This window comes from Macrosteles quadrilineatus, unplaced genomic scaffold, assembly GCF_028750875.1.
Source record: "Macrosteles quadrilineatus isolate MER2022 unplaced genomic scaffold, UCM_ALF_1.0 Scaffold_6__1_contigs__length_79288215, whole genome shotgun sequence".
NCBI lineage: Eukaryota > Metazoa > Arthropoda > Insecta > Hemiptera > Cicadellidae > Macrosteles > Macrosteles quadrilineatus.
In genome coordinates, this window is record NW_026542599.1 from 7,138,504 (window position 1) to 7,165,133 (window position 26,630).

Sequence of the window (26,630 nt, forward strand, 5' to 3'; positions counted from 1 at the left end):
GTCTATTTTCATTTAACGACTTAAGCAAAATGTAAACACAAAATAACTCCAGAATAAACCCAGAAGCAACTGAAAGTTTATTAAGGATACTGTTGCATTATGGGATTGTGGTAGTTTTGATCCATTAGCAACAAGTGTGCTGAAGGGTTACATGACTCAGAAACGAACCTGGCTTTCATTAACAGCTGTTTACACAATTCATGTTTATACATGTGTTCTGTGTTTGCATCCGAAATTCTTTAGTGATCTAATGTCGTCTATGGTCTGAAAATTTGTTTTTAGTTTAGATACTAATCGTATTACTTTTATTATTTTTTTTTATCTAAAATTTCGATATTTCATTTACACTTTCATGAGCCTTAAGATAGCGTTTGCTATGTAATGTGACTGTTTACTTTGATATGTTATTAAAGGGTTGAACTAAGAATAAAAACAGCAAACTTACAATTTGCAAAAGTATTTATTTACAATAATTTAAAACTAACAATAACGGTAATAGTTATGGCTAACAGATCATGTATAGTCAAACAAATACTGACTTAAAACTACAACTAACAAATTTTCTTATAACACAAATCAACAATTGAATAACAATAAATAAATTAGGATGTCACAAACGAAAATTTGAAATTCTCAAACGGAATGTAAATAAATACATAGTTAAAGTTAATGATTTGAAATGGACTGAATCGTACAATGCAATAAATAGATTGGACGGAATAAATAATGAATGAATTCAACCGGGATAAAATAAATACAATTCCAATGAAATAAATTACAAATGGTAACATGACGAGGAAACAATAACAGTAGCCTATTATTTACACAAATATATAAATAACCTCACTCTTTTCTCCTAGGGCGCCCTAGTTCAGTCTCTTCACCATTGCCTCATCGTTAACGATAAGTATATTCCATAAAATAAACATTCACACAAAAACAGACTCGCCCGAAAATAATCAGATTCTCATTCGTTTCGTAACTTATATTCATACTATCACACGCGCTTTTCCAATTTATATATCCTATCACTCGAATAATATGTACAGTTTGTTCGTATATAGCACTAGAATATTGCTTCAGGTTTCAATTATTGCATCAGGAATCAGTGGGTTGGGTACCAATATCGATAAAGTAGTCTCGGGACCGATAAAATATCGAGAGATCGTTACTCTACGAGAGTGTGACAGGTGGTTACAGGCGGAGGAGCGACGAACCCACGACCTCCATCAGGGCCTCTGGGCATCCTCACGATGTTCTCCGGAAGGTGGATGCCAGAAGAGGATCGCTGCCTCTGGAAACCAATTTTGCCGGAAGATTCCGTGTCGCTTCCCACCGAAACTCGTCGCTGGTCCATCGGAATCCTCGGACAATAGGGTCCCTCGGGTTCCCTGGTCAGAGAGATCCTCCTATCCGGCTGGATGAACCTCTTAGGACAATAATACTCCCCGGAGTCTTTCCTCTTGATGTCAGAAGCTCCACTGTTACATCTAGACCTGTTACTTCCGTAACCTTCGCTGCCAGAGTCGTGGCAGTAGGACATCCTTCTGCAGTCGTTGTAATGTCCGCAGCAGCAACAATCGGAATCTTTGCTCTGCACGGAGAACCTCCTGTCAGCCAGAGAAACTCCACTGTTCGACCTGGATCTTCCACTTCCGTACGAGTCACTTCCGGAGTCCCAACCGGCGGACATCCTCCGGACGTGGTCTGGTATGTAGAAGACCCCGGAGTTGGAGCGACTCCTGGAGAAGCTGCTGCTCGGGCTGTCGCTGCCGGAGTCTCTGGACCACCTCCTCTGGGTCCAGTGGTCTCCGGGTCGCTGCATGTGCGGAGAGCTACAACGCCTCTGGAGTCTCATCTGCCGCTGGTAGCTTCCCTCGGCCTCGCTTCCGGAGGCGCAGGATGACGAGTACTCGGAGTCGAACAGTCGAGTCATTCCAGGGTTCTTCTTCTGGGATTGCGTGCGTTTCTTCCTGTCAGAGCTCGGCGGTGCGTTCAGTTCCAGCACCTGTGAAAATGCAATTATTTAGAAAAGGAACTATATGAACCACAAAAGAAACCTATGTTATCGCTGATACATTTACAACGCCAGTTACCATTTTCTTATTATTTACTTGCAAGTTTAATGATTTAGTATTTTCCTGTGGGTGTGAAATGATGTCTGCTGCTACTTTAACTTTTCTGGAATAAGCTATAGTTTATGAATCTACTGGTTATAGTTTTATTTACAACACCAATGTTTCAATAGTAATTATTATTTTTCCTATACGATTTATTCTTAAGGATTTTGTGCTAGGACGCTACGCTTTAGCCCGGGGTCGTTTGTTACATTACTTCAGGCTAGACCTAGAGGTTGCAGCATTATTACTTAGATAAAATCCATTAGTGACTTGGCGGGATTTGAATCCGGGGCGCAAGGACCAAAGTCCTGCTCTCTTCCACCACCAGCAAGAGCCAGCTCGCTCCCCTCTCAGGTTAAATGAATTAGACTTTATTTATTTAAATCACATTAAATATGTACCATACATAATTTAGCCTATCTAAAAATTATTACAACCACAACTAAACTAAAATTTCAGACTAACGATGTAATTCTACTGTAACTCTGTATCATTATTTTAACTTTCTTTCCAAACTACAGCCTCCAACGAATGGTCGAATTGCACAACTATTTTGATTTGACTTCTAAATATAATACGTATTTGTTTGTTTTACAGTTCAAACAAGACTTAATCACAAAACCAAACGAAGATTAAAATAGTTTCAACGGAACGCAATACGTGTGTTAGTTTTAGAAGAAATTAAATTATATTCCTTCTTGTAACCTGTCGAAATCGATCTTTATGCTATAAAATGATTAAACTGAAATTAAGGAAAGTTACTTTAAAAGCAAAATGAATTATTTGTTTAGAGACTCTCAAGAGTACAACCTAAAAATATAAATTTCGAATTTGGCCTATGCTAAAAGTGTTTACTTAGATAAAGACCACAATATACCTTAAGTAAATTAAATTACAACCAAAAATTCCAAAATTAAAAGTGAAACATTTGATGAATTTCGTATTGTATTTGAATCAATAAACGCTAAAAGTTAACGACGAAGCGCTATTTTAATTGAAACATTGATTAGAAACAAAATTCAAAATGTTGTATACCTTGTATCAGTTAATATTTTTGGGAACATTCATGATTTTTTAAAGTATTGTAAATTATAAAGTATTCCGGGTTTTTTCTGTTTAACCGCGTTTAACCGTTTAAAGACCTTTGAAGCTAGTCTGCTTAAAACACCAGTTACATCTATTTATGCACTAGTAAATAATATTCAAACATTAGCAAAGATTAAAATTACTTAAGTCTTCCACCAGTTAAGTTAAGACCCATCTAATATTTTATGGTGTGTTGTCAAATTCACCATTTGTTGATTTTAAATTATTTTCTCTGTACAATATTTTTCAATTACTTAGTTGAATGTATAACATTGTATTTGTATTTTGAACTTATTAAAACTCTTCGCGGAAAATATATTGGGGGCTCCCTGTATTACGATGGCCTTCAACTTATTAGGGCCAAGGCCAAGAGCTTTCGTTGTGCCAATAAACTATATAAGCCAATATATACAACCAGGCTGTCAATAAAATGTTGCAACATGAAAATCTAATCACTATCTAATCATATGTTACAAGGTAATCAATAACCGGTTTCTTATCAATACCATCTTGTGGTAGTTAATTATGTTAATGTCGATACTTAATAAAAAAAGTTAAGTACCTATATTTACTTTTTTTATTGAATACTGTAGACGTGATTATGAGAGTTTTAATTTATTATTCATTTGCTGATTTAGTGGATTAATCTTACTAACTCGCTGTTATATTTTACTGTCCATTTACAATCTTCCATTTCAACATGAGCTACATATCATCGGATTGTAAGACTCTTAAATTACTTCTTGGAATGAAAAATATATTGGAGGCCTAGTTTAGCCAGTGTTTCAATTATTAAGTTTCCAAAGTTACTAAATTCTAACCTATTGTGTTTGTAATGTGAGGAGCATTACAGGGTTTTCAATACGAATAAACGTTATGCTGAGTTCTCTTCAGCAGATTTAAGTTATCGGTTGAATCGTAATAGTCCTTATTAAGGGATTGATTGATTGTTTGCGACTCTCTTCGAAATGATGTTAGATTCTTAACCGCTTGACAATATAATAAATGTTTAACAATGTTTGAATCGTGATAGGAGTGACTTACAACGAATATGGTGTTTAACGACTATGGATTGGTCTAGTTTCAGGGGTTTTTGTTTTTATGTATGTAAAGACCTCTTATACATATGTTTGAAAGATTGACCCACCTTCATAGCCGAGTGGTCTACTCCATGACGCCAGTCCCAGTCCTGTCTGTTGATGGCGTTATGGGCGCTCTCAGTCCGGACGAACTCCACGAGGGCGCTCACCGTGCCGTTCATCTCCGGGTGTTTGTTGACGAAGTGACGGACGTCCGCAGGGATGGGGTTGCCAGGTCGGAGGATCCTGATGAGCGCGATCTCTCCACAGGTCCTGAACATCTCCGCCACATTCTCTATCGTAGGCTTCTCCAGAGGCAAGTCTATCGCCACGACGGTCCTGGACGGCGTCGTCTGGTCGTAAGCGGGCAGAGGGTCCACTCTTCGCAACTTGGTGCCTGCTTCGTTTATCTGCAGTTTCGTGCTCTTCGCCAAAGCGTAGGCGACCACCCTCCAGTCCTTGGCTATGTGCTTGACGCGTTTAAAACTAGAAATCAACTTCAAACTCACGTAGCCTTCCTTGTTGCGTTTCACGTGCTTCAACAGGAAAGCGTCCTTGGTGATATTCACGTCTGAGAAGTAAAACTCGACTTGTGCGATTATCTTTTCCACCAGTTCATCGTCCGGGGGTACAAAGGGTGGTTCTTCTTCGTCTTTTTCGTCCTTGGTGTCTTCCGCGGGGTTATTGACGCCCTCGCATCCCGAGTCCTTCTCCGGCGACCCTTCGCTGCCGGAGTCGCTCTGGTCCGCTAGGTTGGCTCGCTCGTCCTCCTCCTCGGTAGGGCCGTCCTCTCTGCCCTCGCAAGGGACCACGGGGGCCGAGTCGCTTTCCACGGACGAGATGCTATCCTTGGTGTCCGAATGTTTCATCGGCGGCTTCTGCAGCTCTCCGCACAGATCCGCTGCCTCGGCAGCTAGCTCTACACTCTCGTTGGGTTCCGGCATCGCGTTCACTGTATGACTAGAATAACTTATAATTAGAAGCGCGGCGCGGCCTCCTGAGACAACACTCACTGAGCTAGACCACGTGACGTCACTGAGCAAGACTGCTACTCCACGACGACTGTTGAGCAACCGGCTCAGCCCCCCTATATAACCGCGGCCCCCCCTCCCCCCGTGCCGCCGGCCCTTCCGCACCGCGACATTGACACTTTATGTAATATTGTAAACATTGTTGTCGCGGATGGGTTATTTCTATTTTATTGTACCGGGTTGAGGACGTGCCATTGTGATTTGTGATAACTGTCGCTTGTCACTGGACATGGTCAAACAATGGGAATTCCAAAACCAATTTTAAACCATATTCTTATGTTTTATTTAACAAAAATTGATACAACTTTTTTAATTGGTTGTTTATGACTACCCAGCCTCTAAATCATTACTGAACATCAATTTATCTATTGTAAATTGGGGTAAAATTATAATTGATGATCAGTAAAATGATAATTTGCAATTAATTTTGCTCAACCTTTTGTAGGTTGTTTGTACTTGTAATAAACAGCTTAACAATGTATACACTTGTTTATGAAATAGGATACGTTGAGAGAACGCATTTCATTGTAATAACAATATAGTTTTGAATTATATCCAACAGAACATAGGTCACAGACAACAAGCTTAATAACCCGAGAAAAATCAACTATATCTTAACATCAAAGCAGACCATTATAAAATTACTACTATAAAAATCCAAAAAATCACTACTTACACAATCATATTCCGAACTTTGGTGGAAATACAATTTTTATTAAATCTTTTTTACGTACTTGAAAATTTGATATACAAGTTTTAATACACGAACAATAAGTAAAACTATTGATAATTATTGCTTTTATTGAGAACTTTATTTTATATTTGATAGTTAGTCGTAATTGATTGGCGTATTGTATTGCATGCGTGTTCTGATATGGTGCGAGCTTCTGAATTATTTGTTCAACTATATTATGCTACATATTAATTTGTCTCTTGGTATAGGTAAACACAGTCAGTAAGGTATTGAATAACATTACTTTAGTTATGACTAGCTGTGTACCCGTTCTACGCACGAGGATCTATAGTATTCAGTTGAAACCTTCTTATATAAAGAACAGCAGTTGGTTTGCATATTTTCAGATATGCTGGCCAAACTATTATACATAACTTCATTTTATGCTGTTTGTTGTTGTTCCGAATCGGTACGGTATGACAATCGATAAAAGGTTAATAAATTACCTGTGTCCGCCGGTCGATCCTAATGTATCTTAATACAGGAGATGCATTTCGGCGAAATTAAATCACCATCATCAGTCCTAATATAAGGTCTTGAGCTTCCCCATTAGGTGCGTCTTTAAGTTTTTAAAACACATACACGAACTGTACACTTATACACATGATGAATAAAACATAAGTACACGGTATGCCTACTTTTATTTTTACTATGGACATGTAGACGCGCGTCGGTAGTGTGCCGAGTCTCGACTGAAAACGCTCATTTAAAAAATGTAAGCTTCCCAGCCATATACAACACTGATTCAAGGTCTTTTTCCCGGTTATCAAAACTGAAGAACAATTTCATACACAAAGAATCTCTATTTTCATTTACGGTTACCCTACAAATTATTGCACTTGCGATTAATTAAATCCGTTATGTAAGGAAACACGTTTTTAATCTTACTTGGTTTGGATTTGCTTTCAAAACGTGATTGGAAATGGTTGCGGTATTTGTAAACAACATTCAATGTAAACATATCAGTGACAGCTAGAAGAAATAATCTTGATTCGAACAGCTGTTCGTTGTTTCATAGATGAATAAACATTGGGAGAAAACTTTACAAAAAATCGCACAAAATAGGGGTTTTAATCGTCCGGCGTTTTATCTAAAAAGTAGTGACGCTATATTTTAATGGCTAAAGACAATCTCGCCAATCCAGTTAATAGATTTAAATGATTTGGAACTTGATAGGTACTCTCGTTTTTCAGGAGAAGGCCGCGTAAAAAGGCTCTTGGGCCGTAACAGACTGGGAGACAGACAGAAATTTAGATAAGACTTGTTTCGGTTTCTTTAATGTATAAAACGTAAAAATAACCTTAAAGTTTATGATTCTGAGCAATGTACAGACAAAACCCTAATTTTATTTATATAGATAGATTTGTTGGTTTTAAATTTGAGATGACGTTAGCATTTATTTCATATCGATATAAACACTGAACAGCTGATTGTGATTTATACAACAACGCCTTCCAAGATCAGATTTCCACCAGTGTCACAACAAGGTCGATGAAACGTTCACCAGGCGTTCATAAATCAATAATTATATTTCTCCTTTCTTGCAAAGGTAAGAATTAATATTTACCCCACCATGTGGGCTTGCTAGAGTGGGAATTCTAGACATTTACTAATCAAATATTAATCCCATACTACAGTTTCAAATCATTAGATCTAAAAAGCAAATAGGCTAGATGTATTAAATCAACAAAACTTTAAGCAATCTTAGAGTAAAATTAACATATTAAAATGGTTTATTTGGTTAGTAATATATCTATCTATCTTCTAGATACTAATAAAAAGGGGGTTTTCTGTTACATCCCTTTTCAAGCTGTCCTACTTAACCGATTTTCACGATTGAGGTGGCATTTTAAAGCTTATGATCCGGCGCAAGTGCGAATAGTAACATAAAAGTTACTATCCTTCACGATTACTAGAAAAATACCGGTATGGATCATAAACATAAACAAATGACGTGTTTGGCCCGAAAATAAACATTATTTAACATTGCTTAAATGGAACTGCCAAAACATATGTTCAATGCTATTAGTATAGGATTCGGGCCAACAACGTCATTTGTTTATGTTTACCGGTATTTTTCTAGTATTCGTGCTATCCTTACGGGTTTCGTCCCCTTGCGTTTCAATTATTTCTTGAGTTTACTTTCAATAAGACAGTTTTCCTGGAAAACTTTCCTTATAACGGTTTAAACATGATTGTAATTTACTCCGTAGTAAATTACAATCAACAAGAACAGCTGATCCTTCAGTTGAATGTTTAACCACAGCCAGATTGTAAACAAGAGAAAGACGAAACAGTTTTTGAAATTGGATTTAAAATAGGCTTTTAGACTTTTGAAATAATAGCCACAATGATTGAGCTAGGTAAATGACTCTTCAGTCATTTACCTATGGTAAATACACTATATGGTGTAGATCTTTTGAAAAGTAAAAGGGTATTGCATTATGTTTTTACCTTGGAATTAAGTTTTGCACCCTATTAAAATGCGTAATTTATGCATGGGTCCCCTTGTAATAATTATACTGAGTAAAATTAACACACATTACAACAGTTATTTTGTGAATAATATATCAAATACTAAAAATGAGCATTTGCAGGAAAATATTTAAATAATTCCATAAACTCTGGGAATTTATCTCTCTTGATTTCCTCCCTCATAATCTACTCTTATAATTATGTAAACTTTGTATAACTAAATCTACAGTTCTACTGGACTGATTTAATTTATCAACACGTCAATGGAAAGCTTCACCCGTGTATATTAGCAAATAACTATAATTTTGGATTTTTTTCAATTTGTCTAGAAACCGTTGTATTTAACCACGGTGGGTTCTTTTGCTAGTATACTGTATAATAAAAGATGACAGGCCTTGCAGTATCTGCGAAAGCAAGTAAACAGAATCGCCCATGGACGGACCCTGAGGCTGTTTTTGATCCGTGTAAACAAATGAGTCAAATTTCACATCGGGGAACCGCTACAAGCGCGGCGGCACGTCTTCGTCCGAGATAAATTAAAAAGGTCGCACGACCGACGCGCACGCAATCTCTCGTCGCACTTGGAGATAAGCGGCGCGCGTGGTACCACTTAACATATTTTTTAGTTAATACAATTTTTTATTGAGAATTTTTGTGGGCCATTTTCTCTGTATTGGCTACGCAGCGGTTTCCAAACTTTTCAATCTGACGACTCACGCATTGAATAGTATTAATATTTATTAGTTATTATATTTTTTCATATGGCGCTAGGAACGAGCTCGGTATTGTTTTTCACATTACTTCAGGCTAGACCTAGGGGTTGCGGCATTATCACTTAGATAAAATCCATTGGTGATTTGGCGGGATTTAAACCCGGGACCTCTTGGACCGAAGTCCCGCTCTCTAACCACTAAACCAGCTCGCTCCCCTCCATAGATTTATAATAACAAGTGTTCTTATTATAAATCTATGGACACTACTGGTTAACCCAGAACACCATGACTCGCTTATGGGTCTTTGTCAAATACCAGTTTTTTTTCATATTTTCTAAATAACAGTCAACTGGCTTGGCGACCAAGTGGCATGTCGAACAACTGGCACTCACTAGGTTGTCGCCACGTCGAGTGAACAGATAGCGAGATCGCGCACATGATCAGCGCTGTGGACGGATATAGAGGTAGAGGCAGGACCACTCTGGATCTGGGTCAAGGTCCTGGACCGACCTTGGTCTTACAGTATCACCACTTGCAACTGACATTTTTGATTGGCAACGGCCCTCTCTCTCGCACACTCACATTCTCACACACACTCTCTCTCCCACTTGCTCTCATTCTCTCTTCAACATCCCACCAATTAGATGCGTTTTTCCTCAATTTGTTAGTTTGTATTAGAAACTTTGTATGTTAAGTAGGAGTTCTTCAAAGATAAACGTAAAATGATAATAACAGATTATCTTAATCCATTCTAATTATCAGCACTGTTCATCTGCAAAGTAAATAGTCTGGGAACCAACTGGGCAACTTTAAATTTTCAAATTATGGGTCAGAAAATGGGATCACCAGTTTATGAGCACTTGCCGGATACTACATTCAGTTTACAGAAAGGGTGGCATGTAGAATTAAGCTAGTTTACTAACCTAAGGCAGTCAGTAACTCTAAATTACTAAGGGTTAAGGATACGAAAGGTTGATAAGTACGTAGAGTGTAGAGCTTCAGATTTATTGATTTATTGATTCGGTAGCGTCGTGGGTTCGATTCCTGATGCCACCATTAATATATCAGCAGTCCTCTCTTGTACTGCACCGGCTTTTACCTTGATTCACTTATACTTTCAATGCAATGAATGTGGAATAAGGTAAATAACCTTCAAACTGTTGCACAGTATGTAAAAAAAATCTAGGGAAAAGTAAGCAAATTTGTGCCCTCCATAAAAAAATCATAATGCATCCCCTAGTATATTGCAACAGTGAAGGTGTAGTTGACCATATAAGGCCATCCCTTATGCATTGTGCAACGACGCCCTACAACCCCCGACATAATCACCCCTTCCACTCACACTTATCCGTTTAGTTATATATTCCGTAACCGGCAGCTCATAACCATCGTACTACGATGCGACTTCTATCTATTGTATAAGCTGTGTAATGTAACATTAGTTTATTGATTTAAGGTACTAATGTGAATAGATGAAAGATTGGTAGGGATTGATTTGTCTGTGAGTTTTTGAGTCTTTGATAGATTGTCATGGCTACTACCTTTGACTCTACTACATAGCTGGTAGTCAGTGAAGTCAGTGAAGGTATCTTATTGGTAGCCAATTTTTTCTCGTCAGATCTATACTAATATTTCATTGGTCTTTGGGTTAAAACTACCATAGAAATAAATTCTTTTAACGGACTCTCACGGGGCTGAGACTGGGACGGATAAGGGTTGAAAAGGTAAAAAAGGGATACAATGGTAAATTATGTAAACATGTAACAGTTAAATACCCCCAACGTAGCAAACCTGTAGACTCAGCAAAGTTTAAAGTTTTTCTTGCATAAATTCTATTCCCATTTAGTAGAACATTAGGTTTAATGAGTACCGAGGTTTGCTGCTACAGGGAACATAATAAAGAGTGTTTTTGGCGAAGTGTTGTAGTAGGGTATAAAACAAATAAATTTGATAGGTTTGGTCCAAATATAACCATAAACAACTAACTAAGTCAACTTACTTTTTATCCATTAGAATAACATATGAATTTTAAATTTTCAGTCTTTAAAAAAGATTTTCTCTATAACCATTCAAAGCTTCAATATACTAGATTGTTTGTTTAAGATTTACAAAGCTGATTAGGAAACAACAGCAAATATTGTACTCTGGGGGCCAAAAGTGGGAGGATCCAATTTTTTCATCAAATCCCGTTTCCATATTCAGTTCTACCTGGTTCGCAAAGTCGTTCGAATAAACTCATATTTACACTTTTGACTTGTATGGTAAAACTTAAAACAAAATTAGTCTAATACCGCACAAAACTGGGATTTTGAGTGTTCTTTATTTTATTATCAATGGACTTAGACACGTTTTAAGTAATTAAAAACCTTCTCATGTATGTAGAGAATATATGGAAACAGTTTCATCGTAATCTTTGTTGTCGTTTTCCTGGAGAAGAGAGCGTAAAATGCCATCTTGAGTGTTACAGACAGACAGAAATTAAGATAACACAAGTTTTGGCTTTCCTATCGTATCAAATGAAAAAATAACCAAAACATTACGATTATACGCAATGTACAGACAAAACTCTAAATTTATTTATATACATTTTATAATAGTATCCGAAAAAATATATACATCATTGTATACATTTAAATTTAATAAAATTATTCCTTACAGCATATCTTATTAATTATAAGTATAGGCATTAATTATTGCCTTCTCCAAGAAAGTTCTGCCAAAAGTGTATAATGACATTGTAAATTTTATTTTTCTTAAAAAGTTAAACTTACAACATTTATTTAGCATTGGCTCTATTGTTTGCAATAAGGGTTATGAAAGTAGTAACAAGATGTAAACACAAGAATTGTGGTTGCTCACATAAAAACCATACAAACCGACTACTATATAGTATTAGTTTAGATTCTTTCATTTTAGAACACTTTAATGATCAACGAGTGTGTAGACTATACTTCCCAAGTACTTTTTTTCATTTCTTATACTTAAATAGTTCACTTTAAGTTAACCTTTCAGTTTTAATGATGGTTTATGTACAATAATTCCTTTTCAGTGACAAAATAATTTTGTTTTTACTCTAAAACTAATTACGACTTTAATATGGAAATGGAATGGGTAGCCTAATTGTTTAATTTTTTACGTCCTCACTATAATTAGTGTATGGAGTAAATATGGTTTTCGTTAACGTTTTAGAGTTTGAGTTTTGGGTTGAAATATCCGTTTGGGCCCCCCAATTTATATTTTTCGTGTTATTAGATTTTTAGAGGAACGGCCCAAACCTATTGCTACAGTAAAACTCGACCTTTTAATAGAGAGCATCATAAAACAATGCTATCTGAGTACAGAAACAACTCCGAAGTCCGAATTATTAAAACCACTAACCAGCGACGTTCAGATTTAAAACAACACCAACCACTCGTTTTCCAAGAAAACTTCAATACCTAGATATTAATAAAATAAAATCCCAATTTCTTTCGTCAGATTGCAACAGCGTCTAGATAACCTCTACGTTACCAAAGGAAGCCTAGTAAGTACAGTTCGGTAACCACACCACACCACCCCCCAACCTAGTTTCTACACCCATGATGTTACAGCGCTACCCCTGTCTAGAAAGTTCTAACTAAGTTAGTGCGTTCGTAACTGTTTGGTTATGAGCCATGGTTATCTGACTAGCTTTATCTAACGTTGTTGTTACGGTGCGATTTTAGTTGCAACTCAACTCCTGATTATTTCATTATGCCTTTATCTAACTTGTCACATCTGGTTTTAGTTGAGGTGCGATTTAGTTTCAAGCTAACTCTTGTTTTATTCCACCATAGTACACCGATCCACAGGGCTACATATGAAGGTGGTTTGCTGAACGCATACTATATTAATATCATCATCTTTATTCCAACTGTTCTTCTCCCTTGAAATTCCCAATACACAAACCTTGTGTGTCCAAGTATTGTATCCTTGTTAAGTAATCAGATTTTTGTTAGGAACATTTATTAAAATCCATTGGATCGAAAGCAGGTGTTAAACCTTTTTAACGTTGAATAGCTTGTAATCAAAAGGTCGCCGATTCGATCCAAGAAATTAGTGTAGCTTTTCGATGAGTCTAAACTAGAGCCAGCTGTTTTTTTCTTTTTCTTTTTTTTATCATTGGGCTTCGTTCTGACTTAGTCAGTCGGGCTACAGCTGATCTTAGTCAGTAACAAATCTACACAGTGCATCGCACTCTATTTTTACCATGAATAAAATATACTACCTTAAATTCTACACTAATCCTTTACTCATATTTTGTTCTAAAACGCATATAGGTGGCGTCCCTATCTAAAATGATAATGATAATGATGATAGTTAAACTTTTTATTTTCTCCAATCTATACAAAAGTGTAGGCATGGAAGAATTGTTGTTTCAATTGACATTAACATTATTGCTTTGCAATTTTCTGGAAGTATTCATTTTGGGTTGCCTTTGAGTATCAGAGTAGCAGTGGAATTTCTAAGTGATGTTTGTGTTTATTAGCCCTAGAGGCAAGGGAATGTGGCTAGGGACGAAACGGACCGATTTTTTAGTACATAATAATATGTTTGAAATAGAATCTTTTCAGAAGCTGTTTCTTAAGTAGAAATCATTTTTTGTTATTAACCTCACAAAAGCCACAAACTAACTAAATAATTCAGCTGTATCAAAACGTCTATAACAATTAAAATGTGTATTTAAGCCAAACAAAACAACACAAATCTCATTACTCTACTGTTTAAAAGTGATTTTGAATTATCTGAGTGTTATCACTTTAAAATCGACAAAAATTATCACTCAGCAAAGGTATTTAAAAATAACGTTGGTGCCTATAATTGCTATACATTTTTTGTACATACAACATTTAGGCCGAAATGGATTAAGTACGAATACTGTAAAAGAACCGGTTTAAAAAAGTTTATGTCTGGTAAATCACGGAATATCGGTTCTGTCTTTGTTCGAATCCAAAATAACCGGCTTCTCTGATTGAAATATACTTTATCCCACGAATACTAGAATAAAACCCGGTGTGGATCACAAACATACACAAATGACGTTGTTGGCCCGAATCCTATACTAATAGCATTAACAATAATCTTTATTTTCGGACAAAAGCGTCATTTGTTTATGTTTATGATCCATACCAGATTTTATTCTAGTATTCGTGGCATCAAGTATATTTCAGTCAGAGAAGGCCGGTTATTTTGGATTCGAACAATAACAGAACCGATATTCCGTGATTTACCACGCATACACTTTTTAACCCGTCAGCTACTCAGTTACGAAATTACGAAAAAGCTCGTTATCGTTGGGTTTATTCATACCGTGCATTAATTTTCCTAATTGTCAAACTACAGAGCAGTAATTATTTTGTGAAACTATCTATTTGAACCATTAAATGTGCCCTCTTTGGCCTTAATGAATCATAGATGTAATTAAACACCGTCTCTGAGCACCGGACGTGATTTTAGCAATAACCAACGTTGAGAAAACGAAATTTTCAGAAGTGCGAAACATTTTAGCAATCCGACTCGAATGACCATTTTCGATTTGCCAGTAATTTACTGTCAACAACTATAACATTTAACTGTTAATTGCTTTGAGACATAAATCGCTTTAACGATTAAAAACTTACGTCAAAATAAACTTTACACCCTATTTCCACTCTATTTACCCAGCAAACAGTAGGTCGCGAAACCCAAGCCGCGAGACGGTGTAGGATGGTCATAGGTGAGGGAACAAACGGCGCGGCGTGGCGGGAATAAAGGAACAGAGGAACGGGGAACAGGAGGGGGAATGAGCGGAAGTTCCGGTGTCCAAGTAGGCCAGGGTCGCAACCTTGACGGCGCACATGTGGTGTGGTTGTTTCCACTGAGCACATATATATACCAGACTTCAAAAAAATGTGACCCCTCCCCCCATAATACACATGTCCCCTTGTACACCTGACTGGAACTCCCCCTGGGCTAGAATAAAGAAAGAACATTACTTCTTTGTTTAAAGTAAATTGTTGGTAGTGGCTTATGACAGTTAGGTTTTCACTATGTTTTGTAATATAGAATATGATTCCATCCGCAAGTGGAAATGTACATACCTAAACGCAACGTGAATAAGAGTCTTCCATAGTGGAAGCCATGTTGGATTTCTTCCCCATAAGAACAATGTTAACTTTGGGTCCAAATATCTCATCAGCAAATTGTCATATAATTATGGATAAGGAGTTAAATTTAAGGAATTGCGGTCCTCTAGAGATTGACGTTTTTTATTTCACAATTTTTAATTTTTATAATGAATAATTGATTATTAATTAGCTTAAAATTACGCTAATTATTGAAAGGAAATGAAAATGGATTTTCGAAATTCAAAAACCTCAGTCACGAGTCTATTATGTTAAAAATACAAATTATAAATTTCAAAGCTATATCTTAACAAATAACACCGTTACGTGTCCACAAATGATGTAATGTTTAACATTGTTCTTATGGGGAAGAAATCCAACATGGCTTCCACTACGGAAGACTCTTAATACATAAGCCCAGTCAAAGCAGGAAAAGCACACTTTTAAATACCACACACAGAACTGTATAGAGGCATTGACTATATATTAGAGGCCAAACAAAAAATAAAAACAAAAACACAAAACAGTAACAAATCGGTCCTAGGATTTTTGTTTGACTACCACTACTGCTCTGTGTGGTTTTTTTATTGAATCCACCTGTGGACGGGACGATGGGACGATATTCCCGAAACGTAGGAAAAGATTATTTTTTACTAATCGGCTTTTTTTAAATCTCTTTAATAACATAATATTAATATTCTGTGCTATGACAACTTGCGATGGCTTATTGCTGATTAATAGTCTCAGTCATTGTCGCTACCTGCGTCTATTGAAAAAACTCAGTTCTGTGGTCCTTAAGAACGGAGTACCATAGAGAAATGTTAAATTTGTTGGAAAGCAAAATAGGATTTTACAAAATTTGTCACCCTAATAAAAGCATTAAATAAAAACTCATAGTGAATTAATGGTATTCAAGCCACTATTTAGAGATAAGTGAGTTAATTCCGCACAGTAAATAATTAATTTGCAATAGGTGAGACAGATTTTACTACTCCTGTTGACTTCAAACACAAATTCCAGTTAGATTGAATCCGTAATGAGTTGAGTTATGTAAATACAATGAGATATTATAAGAGAATCTTGGAAACAAATCTGGACATAAGCGTGATCATTTATCATTAGGGATTTTATTCCGCACAATCAACCAATCACAACACTTCAGTGTATTCTCGCTCTCGCTCCAGTTGAGTCCAGTCTCCAACCAACAGCAAGGTCGAGTCACTGAGGTCGATGGCGAGATGACATCATCGAAAGATTGTTGAGCAAGCAAACATGTTTCATCTCAAATCACATAATTTAACCAATTGGTGAATCTTTGATAGGTATTTAAAGTTCCCGCCTAATGTGTAGGCCTATATACAGTACTTAGTTTGAAACTATGGTAAATTATGGTTTGGGTTTGATTGGTGGCAAATCTACGTTATTTATGTGATGATATCAGCCATTATGTTCTTCAACCCTTAATTATACACTGATAATTTTTTTAAGGATTTTTCTCGTTTTTACTACTACAGTTTTAGTTCTCTTGTTGTTTTCTTTTTTGTGATTTTACAGCTTTGTAGAAATGTAATCTTGTTATGTTTTTGGCAATTCCTCATCTGATAACAGAATCAAATTCCAGATCCACAAACGTCGATAGCACTTTGCTTTTACTAATCGTGATCGAGGGAAGTGAGCTGGTCAAGTGATCAAGCACGACGCTTCGATTCCCGAGGCACCGGGTTCAAATCACGCCAACCCCCAATAAAAATAGCTTTATGACAGTACAGCGACCCTTTAGGCAAGTCTGAAGTAAATTGTCAACTATTTGGAATAGAACCTAGCATCCTAGTATGTGTAGAATTACAAAATAAAATAATCGTTATGGAAAATGCTCTCAATTTAATAGTGCTAAACAAAGTGTACATTAACAACCGTGTTTATCTCCGTGCCTTCACAGTTGGTTACCCAGGTTACGTAACCGTAGCTGTCTGTAACCATGTAACCGTGGCCATACTGGAGGTCCGCTGGAGCGTGGCAGATGCGGAAGTAGAGGAAGTGAGGACTCGAAGGTCAGGAACTATGGACAACCTCGGGACAACCTCGGTGCCCACTCACTGTGGTGACCTCAGCTAAGGATCTGGACTCAGGATCTGTGGGTGTGGCACTTTGTCTGTCGAAAAGGTAGCATTGATTTTTTATAGTGCAAGTGGACTCGTGGCAAATGTTGAAGTTTGTTTTGGATTTTTGTCATGCCTGGTTACTCTTGAGAAGTGAAGATGTCGAGTGATTGTCTTCTTAAGTTTAGGGTAGGCTTTAGAGAGTACGCGTTACTTTTCGGTTGACACTACTGTACGTGATAAGTTTATAAGTAAATATAATTGACTTTGAATAGTCTCAACCTGTCCTATTGTAAAGTCTGAAGTGATCCTTATGTGTATTTCATTTTTGTGACGTTTGAGCACTTAGTGTTGCCTATGTGCTTTTCTCTTATTTTAGGGTGGATTTTGTGAATTGTGCTTTAGCCTCTGGTACATGTAGGAGCAATGGTCTATAAATAGTTTTACTAGGTTACAATAGTTGTTTTAAATATGAATTTTAACTGTAAGTGAGTAAACAAGATAATAACCACCTCTTCATTAACCAAATGTCGGCATACATCGTAAAGTTGTATTAGTTTGATTAAGTATGAGAAATCTATTAAGGGCCTCCACTAATACAATTCCGTGTCGAGACCAAATTGGCAACTCCACCGAATCAGCTGTTGCGTCTGGCAATGTTTATGTTTACAGTGTACTGTTACCATGGCAATAAGCCGGCCGGTGCGACGTTGCCACACACCAACGCCGCGGCCTTGTAATGGAGGAGGCTGTGGTACGTGTAATCTATGCAATACTATCAACAAGCTACGCACACCTATACGAGTTTGTATTTTAACCTAAATGAATGCAGGGGTAAAATTAATGGAGTCAGATTATTCGTGTAGGTTTGCTACTTCGATCAGCTGTTTCTTTGCAGGACCATTTATTAAAAGCCTCTTATCAAGGACAGCTGGTCCATAAATTTAGCATACTCCTTAACAGATTGATCATCGTTATGGAACAAACAAATTATGACAATTTTAATAATCGTTTTGTTCGGTTCTGTAGACATGGGATTTACATGTTATAATAACGTAAACAGGTCCTCTATGTCATTCATGTCTCTTACTGTTTCTTCACTTAGCTGAAGGCCTGAATCGGCCTTAATACTAATAAAATGGACACTTGTATTAGAGCCTGTGTCCATACCTTTACGATAGTTTTGTTATTTCCCTACTTGTTTCTGATTATTCAACCAACTTCGAAGACTATATTGTTTGTTCTCATGTAGAAAACTATAGCCTACAATATCCAACAACAGCGTACTCCATAAACGTAACCATCGAAAAACATATGAAAAAGGTTTAAGATTTTACAATAGGACGAGAAGTCTTGCACGATGTAAAGTCAAAGTTACTAAATGCAGCAATTGGCAACTTTTCGTGCTATAATCGGTACAAGAAAGCACACTATGTCTGGTAACTGTAGGAAAATTATAATGTTCAAACATTTGTACAAACCATTGATTCAGAATGCTTGTAACTCCTAAACATCCCTGAAGAGGAATGCACATCCTTATGTGCAGGATTAAAAGCTGGTAAGTAGCAACTGGTTTGGGATCGAAATTTTTCTTTTACAAACCGATTCTCCCGACTCGGCGTCCTTCATAACAGGATATGAAAAGTCTGGACCCATCTTCGAGACAGCAATTTCACAATGCAAACTGATAAAATATAGCCACATCTGTGGTAATACTTAAGAATAGCTTACGGTAAGCGAACCCGCGCGCGATTAGATGACGTCATCGGAGTACATTGAAATACGGCGTTGTACACGTCACTTGTGCGTCGTTGAACGTAAGATAAGAATCAGCTGATGAGCACCAATCTACGGTGGATTTACTTCCCTTGCCACATCGGTGCGTTGCATTACTCCGAAAAGCACTGTTCCGAAAATATTGCGTGGCTAAGTCACTGCTCAGAATAAATATATACACATCTAGGCACTGTCCCGAAAAGTGTATTTTGGAGCAACGCCTAGATCAGATCTCCATTATTTTCACTATATGTGACATGGGTTGCGCTACTAACCTAGACAATTGTAACCTTGCAAAGTGAGTGAAATATTTTGTCAGTGGTCGATGAGGTGAAAGCGCCCGTTTAAAACAAAACTATACCCGCCATACATGGAGTCATCCAAATTGCCTATATGAAATTCCAAGGAGCCGCCAACGACTGCGCTGTTTCTTCTTCAATAATTAATATCCCTATTGGTTTTTAAAGGTTGAGTGTATTTTACCAATTACAGGCTATATTTCTACCTTACAATTCAACTGTTGAATTTTACGGTAGAAATTATAACCGAGAAATTATGACCAATGTGATATAAAAATATTATATTGGTTTCTAAATAAAGGTTTAACATATATAATCGTTAAGGTTCTAGAAGTTAAAAATAGTTTAGAAAGCCATAAAACAGTTTTAAAGCTTTAACCCCCGACTTCCTCCTTTTGTCCACACACCCCGGTAGCCCCCTGCCCTTCACAAGGTGCTAGAACCGCCACTGGATTTTTGCATTCAAATTTAAGAGTTTCAATTTGAAATTATTTGCTTCTTCTTCTAAAGCCAAAGGTAATTAAATCTGATATATTTTACTCAAACAGTTAGACCCACAACTTCTCTCGGACAGTTTAGTCTTCTTATCAAAGGCCTCGCGCGGGTTTAAGGAGTTTTCCATGTTGTGTTTTTGTTGTACGGATTGTAAGGTTATGTAAGGTGAGTGCAAGACATCGGCAACCTCGGCCCGGTTAGATCAACCAATCGCCGACCATCTTCAATGTCGAGTTCCGGTCCAAGGTTCCTGCTTGACCTTCCGGTCGGCCTCCGGATGTTTCCTCCTTTGATAGGGCGGACACAGAGTAATGGCTGGCGGGACGAGAATGTCATCTTCGCAGTATTGTACTCGGTGTAAAAAGGATGACGTTGATGGCTAACCTTAGAATGAAATTTAGGCCATTCTGATTCTCTGTGGATGCGATGCTCCCTGGTGTGGATTAACGTCCGCATTAGTGAGTACTACGACTATCCGCAGTACTATCCTGATAATTAGACCAATTCGTAAATTACAAGGAAAAAATGTGGTTAGGATTCCACTATAAACTATAGGTCCCTTAATTGCCATTAGCTGTATGGGCTATTAATTAACAGCTGTGTCCTAAGGAACATGTCGGCCTTAGTCACTAACAAGACTACAAGATCGCGCCACTCATCCTACACTCGCATTTTGGGGTTAAAATACGCACATAGTGGCGTCCCCATCTTAAATAATTGATAATAATTGATGACACAGTTCAGGATGATTAGGTTTATGTATCGCATGTAGATGGGAAGCTGAGTTACAGCATAGTGATAACCGGTCGCCGGTTCAAGTCAGGAGTTTTTTTCTCTGTGGATGATTCGAAACTGTATTTATCATACGGTCTTGGCTAAATAAACAGCTGATCCTCTTAGTCGGTACCAAATCAGCATCTAGTATACACAGTAACTACATTCCACACTCACACCCCCTTGAATTCATATTGTTTGTGCTAACCTTTTTAGTTATTCTCAATTCGGTTTTCGTTAAGACAAATCCACATAAGGTTGAAAGTTTGGTGGATAATCTTCTTGAGACTTTGGAACAGGATACCTTGTGACCTGAACGTTTTAGACCGTGTCGGCCCCTCTATGTTGGACGTTGTCTGTTTTATTTGTTGATTTTTCAAATAAAAAAATGAGACCCTATATACGTTAACCAAATCTAAATACTACGCAAATAACAAACTCACAATACATTTAAAGCAAAATTACTTCCACAAATTTGTTAAATAAACCATTTTGTACATAAAGATTTTCTGGGGGAGGACATCTCAATACCCCTTTTTACTGGAGGTTGTTCCTTTTTACCTCCAATCCCCCTTGTGGAACAGTTAAATGGTTGCCCCGCATCTTGTTAAGCAAATTAAAATCTTATTGTTTACATGGTAAGGAGTTGGCTATTTTTCATATCATATCAGAAGGGACTTGAACAAGCGGTAGATGAAAGAGGTAGTCTGTAAGGTAGGACTGTACATTAATGTCACTTAAGGAGTCTCAATGAGGGGTTAATTCTGAGTCCATTGCTTTTTAGCGAATTTCATATAGGGAATAGGCTACAGTATTAACATAGGTGGTATGGCAAGACCTGGACCCGGGACATATTTCGTTGCCCATTAACGCAATAACTTGAGCAAAAATGATCCGATTTTGATAAAGTTTTGTACTAACGTGTAATCCTACATTTATTTGAACAAACTCGTTAAAACTCGCATGATCAACAGCATGATGGGTACAGGGGTTTACGGGGTTCAAATGTGATTTTACCATTTTTGGCCCTAAAAACATTGAAATTTGCAATTTTTTTCAGAACCATTTTGAAGAGCTTAATAAATTAGTACCTATGTCTATGTCAAATTGTTGTTATGTGCTTAATGGCTAAGGAAAAAAATGTAAATTTTGCACTCATTTGTAAGGAAAATAAGTTAACTGTTGTATTTGCTTGTTAACGAACATATTTTTTTTTAATTTGGGAAATTTGTTTCATATTGAACTATTAACATGTCACTGAAAAGATACCTTATCTGCAGGAAACATGTACTCTACTAGTTTAACTAATGTTATTTAAATAAATACCCATTGGTAAAATCATATGAAATTTCAGTCCGGAAGTTGAAGAATTAGTGACGTTTTAGTCAGTGAGACTTTCGCATGTTTTAGATGTATATAATTGGATGTCCTTACATATTGCATACATACTCTAAATCATGTGGTTGATTACTTAAATAGCCAGTAGCTTGAATCTTCAGTTTAAAACTTATAACCTTAAAATAATTCCACCTTCAGTTGATCATGCATCTGAATAATTTCTTGATACTCACCTTCAGAAATCAATAAAATTAAACTTCAAACAAACCAAACAAAATTTTAATACAAAAAACAGCAAACTGGACACATAAGTTAAAATCCCCATTATTCTTCCAACAATTTCAAAAATAAACATATTGCCTATGGACTGGCTTTTCTATATTATGTGGATCATGATTGGACAAAAAGTGTTCTTTCCATAATACTTACAAAAATTATATATATTGATAAGTTATAAAAGTAGGGTTTATGAATATGGTAGCTGAATATACAGAAATAATTTTATCTTTGACTTACAATTCAAGGAAATTATAACACACAATGATTTCATAATCCACTAACAAAGTAATACAATTATTTGTACAAAAGATTTACAGGTTTATATAGTATCCCAATTAGTTTTTAAGCCACTTATTGGACAGTTTGCACCAAAAGAGGAGGAAAATCAGAAACAGCACTTGTTAAACTATAACAATTCCATTCATGATGTAGGGTAAATAACAACACAAGGAACACTGAGACTTTAGCAAATATCTTTTTTGTATTAAATGAAATTTCACTGTCGAGTTATGATTAGTAAATATAAATACACAATATAACTTGACCGACCGTAAACTATCCACATTCTTACTTATCTACAAACATTTCTGAGGCTGTACATGGAGATGTGGGCCCAGCGACGCTTGTAACACAACTTCACAAGCGCACAACACTTCACAATTAATTATCTATCAATTAAAATCAGTCTTATTTTTTTATTGACTGTTAAGCGAGACTAAAATAAAAAAAAGGGCTTGTGAAACTGTATTTACACGGGTCTTCGGCTATTTCCGCGGATACCCGAATACTTTTTGATAATATTAAGGAGAGCGATATTCGATATCTCTCATGCAGACTACAAAAATGCATTAGAAAATACGGCAAAAATAATACGATTTGGATCGATTACGACCGAATCGGTAATATTTACGAAAAACAAAAATCTAAACTACACATATAATACATATTCCATCGTATGAGTCCGATCGGCCCGTGACGGGCCTTGACAAAAACATTCAAGAGGCGACATTGAGAGTGCAAAGCCCGTAGAACAACAAAGAAGGAGAGAAGGTTTAGGAGCTGGTGGCCCAGAAGGAAGGGCTGTAGTTCTGCTGCTTGCTGCCAGCTTTGTTGGGCTGAGAGGTGGACTGAGTGCGAGGACCTGAGTTGGTGGCTCCGTCCTGAAACAACAAACATTCCGTTCACATTTGTACTCTTTTATATCTGTTTTTAAGATAATTTTACTGTTATAAATATTGGCAAAAAACTGTATGACAAAGAACAGAGAAGTAAGAAACAGAGGAAACACAATTATGACAATTGCGCTTTCAGCTCTGGTATGTTGCGCTGGAAGTACAGGTACTTGTGACAAGCAGGGAAGAACCCGAGAGGTGAGCACTGTGTGGAAATTCCTATAGTACGGGTCTTCCTCCACAACGAGCGTTGTAGTACATGAAGGGGAGGAAGGCAGTGTTGGTTTTTGCCCTAGACACCACCTTAATGGCATTTATTACTAACTTAATGGTGTGTATTATTATTGTATTACTTAATGGAAGTGAGTCTATTCCTTACTTCTCTATGGATAAAGTAACCACCTCTTCTTTTGCATATAGCACAGAAAAAACAATAACTTCTAACTAAATGTGACCTTGCTATGTTATAAAACCACTTTTCAATATTCACTTTTGTTTGTTACAAGAGCTTTCTGAAAATTGAGTTTGCAACCAAAACAACTCACTTCCTATATATAGGTTCACTACCTGATGATAGAGCGTTACTCATACTGAGCAGGAGTGAAAATTGGTTTTCTCATTGTTTGGGACCCCGTCTCACTTGGGACCATTTGTCTCATTTTACCATAATAATAGTCAATGAAGTTAAGAACATAGCCGCTACGGGAGCTTGTAAGAGACCCTCATTTTGATAGAGCTCTCGTAAAATAACAACAGTGTCAGTAGATTTTCATTAATAATATAAATAACAAAACTTGAGTTTTCCATCATCCTATTGTTGTTGCCCCAAACTGTATAGTTCATATTAAGTTCTCCAATGAGAGTAACAAATAACATGGGTAATTCCAACATTGAGGGTATGTTAACATAGCAAAGCTTATCCAAATTTTAAATTAGTCAACTTTAACTATTGACATTGTAAAACCTTTATGAGATTACATTACAAGCTATTAAGAAAATCTTTTTCAACATTTGAAATTTGGCAACTTTGACTTTTTCTCCTTTTAAAAGATCTAGCGTCATTTCAGTCTAAATCCCTTAACACCCAACCAATTTATTAAGAGTAAGATTTTACAAAATAATATTTTTGAAAAGTCAAAAATATTTACAAACCAGTCTTTTTGAATATTTGGAAATTTTGTTATTAGGAATTACTTGTTTGCCTTTTTCATTCAGTTGTATTTCTCTGTCGTACCATGGTATCTAGTTTATTTGCATTTTAAAATTCAAGACTAATTCTAGATTTTTCAACAATTAGTGATGTGTCGAAGAAATTTTTATAGTTCAACAAAATTTTCTAAATAATTTGGTTACACTACACCAAACCCTGTCTTATGTTATAAACTATTATTAATTTAATTGGGGGTTTTTAAAGTAAAGAAAAAAATGCAGCAATGAAAAATTGTAACTAGCAAATTTTTTATCATGAAAATCTTCCATGGCCACACATCATCATTGGTCACGGAAACGCCATCGTCGTCGTCCGCAGTCACAGGAACTTGATCAACGTCTTACACAATCACCGCAAAATTATAAACATTTCCCGTGGCCATATAGGCATCATTGACTCCTGCAGTACGGTAACGGAAACGTCATCATCGTCGTCAGCATCGTGGCAAAATCGTAAGCATCTGCGGCCGTGTAGACATCAACATTGACTGCCACGGTCACGGAAACGTCTTCGTCGTCTAGCAGGGTGTGTTGTAGCCTTGTGGTTAGTCTCTGACTTTAGTCGATCCCTGCCATATCCATTAAATTTAAAAAGTTTGGGATTATCCAATTACTCTAAAAGCATTTATGATTATTTATTACCCCTGACATAGACACAAACAAATAAGTTGTAGACAGCTTTCATTACCAAAAGTAACTCATACCATCATGATTCTAAATATGTATCCTGTAATGAACTATATTACTACACGATGACCAACTACATTGCAAGATTTAATTATCTCCTATTGGTAATCAAACAATGGATGAACCCATGGCTCAGTAGACAAATAATATATTGCTTTCTAAGAATCACAGTATACATTTTTTATACATAGTTGAACTACAAATTGATTATAAAACGTATGTTAGCTATTTACACACAAGTCAACTAGTTACTGTACATGTAACTAAAATAACTGGTTAGCTGTATTCGTGGACACCCTGGAATCTTGAACCTACAGACTAATAATCCAATATAGTTTTCTTCTCTTTTACTTAACTCTAACTTCACAACTATCAATATAAAGACTATACTATTTGACCCAAAAACATACATGTTAAGTGCAGATTGTTAATATCAGAATATTATGAACATACACATGTTAAACACCCAACATAATGTAAAACACCCATCTTTAGATATTTACAGATTTTAGTTTACAAAATGCGAGGAACAACGAGACAGCAGAGTTTTCAAGGGTATGTTTGATTTAATTATAAAAATTAATGCATTCAAGTAAAAAAACTCATTGTATTGACATTGACTATGTTATTAAAATTCCTATTAGGCCCTAAAAGAAAATAAAATGGTTCTTTTGAATACAGTACAAAATATGTCAGTAGTTTCACATTTCAAATTCTGAATATGTTTATTTGTAAAACGATAAAGGGTTTTCTAAGAGTGAAACACTGATGCAGCCAATAACAAAACAATGACATTTAACAATCATAATGAGAATGAAGGTAACTTTCTTCAATGAACTTTTTGATGAATATTTACAAAACCACACAACTATTGTCTGTTAGATTTGATGATTTTTGACATGCCATGGTTCAAATACTTGATACGGAGATTTTTTGACTACTTCTGATTCAAGATGGTAACTGACATTCATGGGAAGAACAAAAATTGTTACTGGTAGTGAAAATTAAGCATAAAAAAGCAGTCAGCATTAAGACAAATGGGAGGTTGACAGGTAAGGTAAGCAAACAAATGGCAGACATACATTTCCACTAATCTCAAACGCCAGTCGGCAACAATGAGAGATGTTGGAAAATAAACAGCAG

At 36.4% G+C, this 26,630-nt stretch overlaps 2 protein-coding genes across 4 annotated transcripts in view; both read right to left on the reverse strand.

Annotated features, from left to right (window-relative positions):
* Positions 1-441: 441 nt before the first annotated feature.
* On the reverse strand, positions 442-5,337 carry LOC128997128 (la-related protein 6). Its single transcript, XM_054422710.1, has 2 exons — positions 4,354-5,337; positions 442-2,008 (listed from the first exon to the last, which is right to left on the reverse strand). Exons 1-2 carry the CDS (start codon positions 5,227-5,229, stop codon positions 1,169-1,171), a joined length of 1,716 nt encoding a protein of 571 aa, XP_054278685.1. The 5' UTR covers positions 5,230-5,337; the 3' UTR covers positions 442-1,168.
* A 17,544-nt stretch (positions 5,338-22,881) lies between these two features.
* Positions 22,882-26,630, reverse strand: part of LOC128996365 (protein lingerer) — a 31,643-nt gene continuing 27,894 nt past the window's right edge. For all 3 annotated transcript variants that reach the window (XM_054421653.1, XM_054421652.1, XM_054421651.1), the window contains one exon: positions 22,882-23,579. In XM_054421653.1, coding sequence (XP_054277628.1) covers positions 23,472-23,579 — 108 coding nt within the window. In that variant the 3' untranslated portion in view covers positions 22,882-23,471. The remainder of the gene's footprint in view (positions 23,580-26,630) is intronic.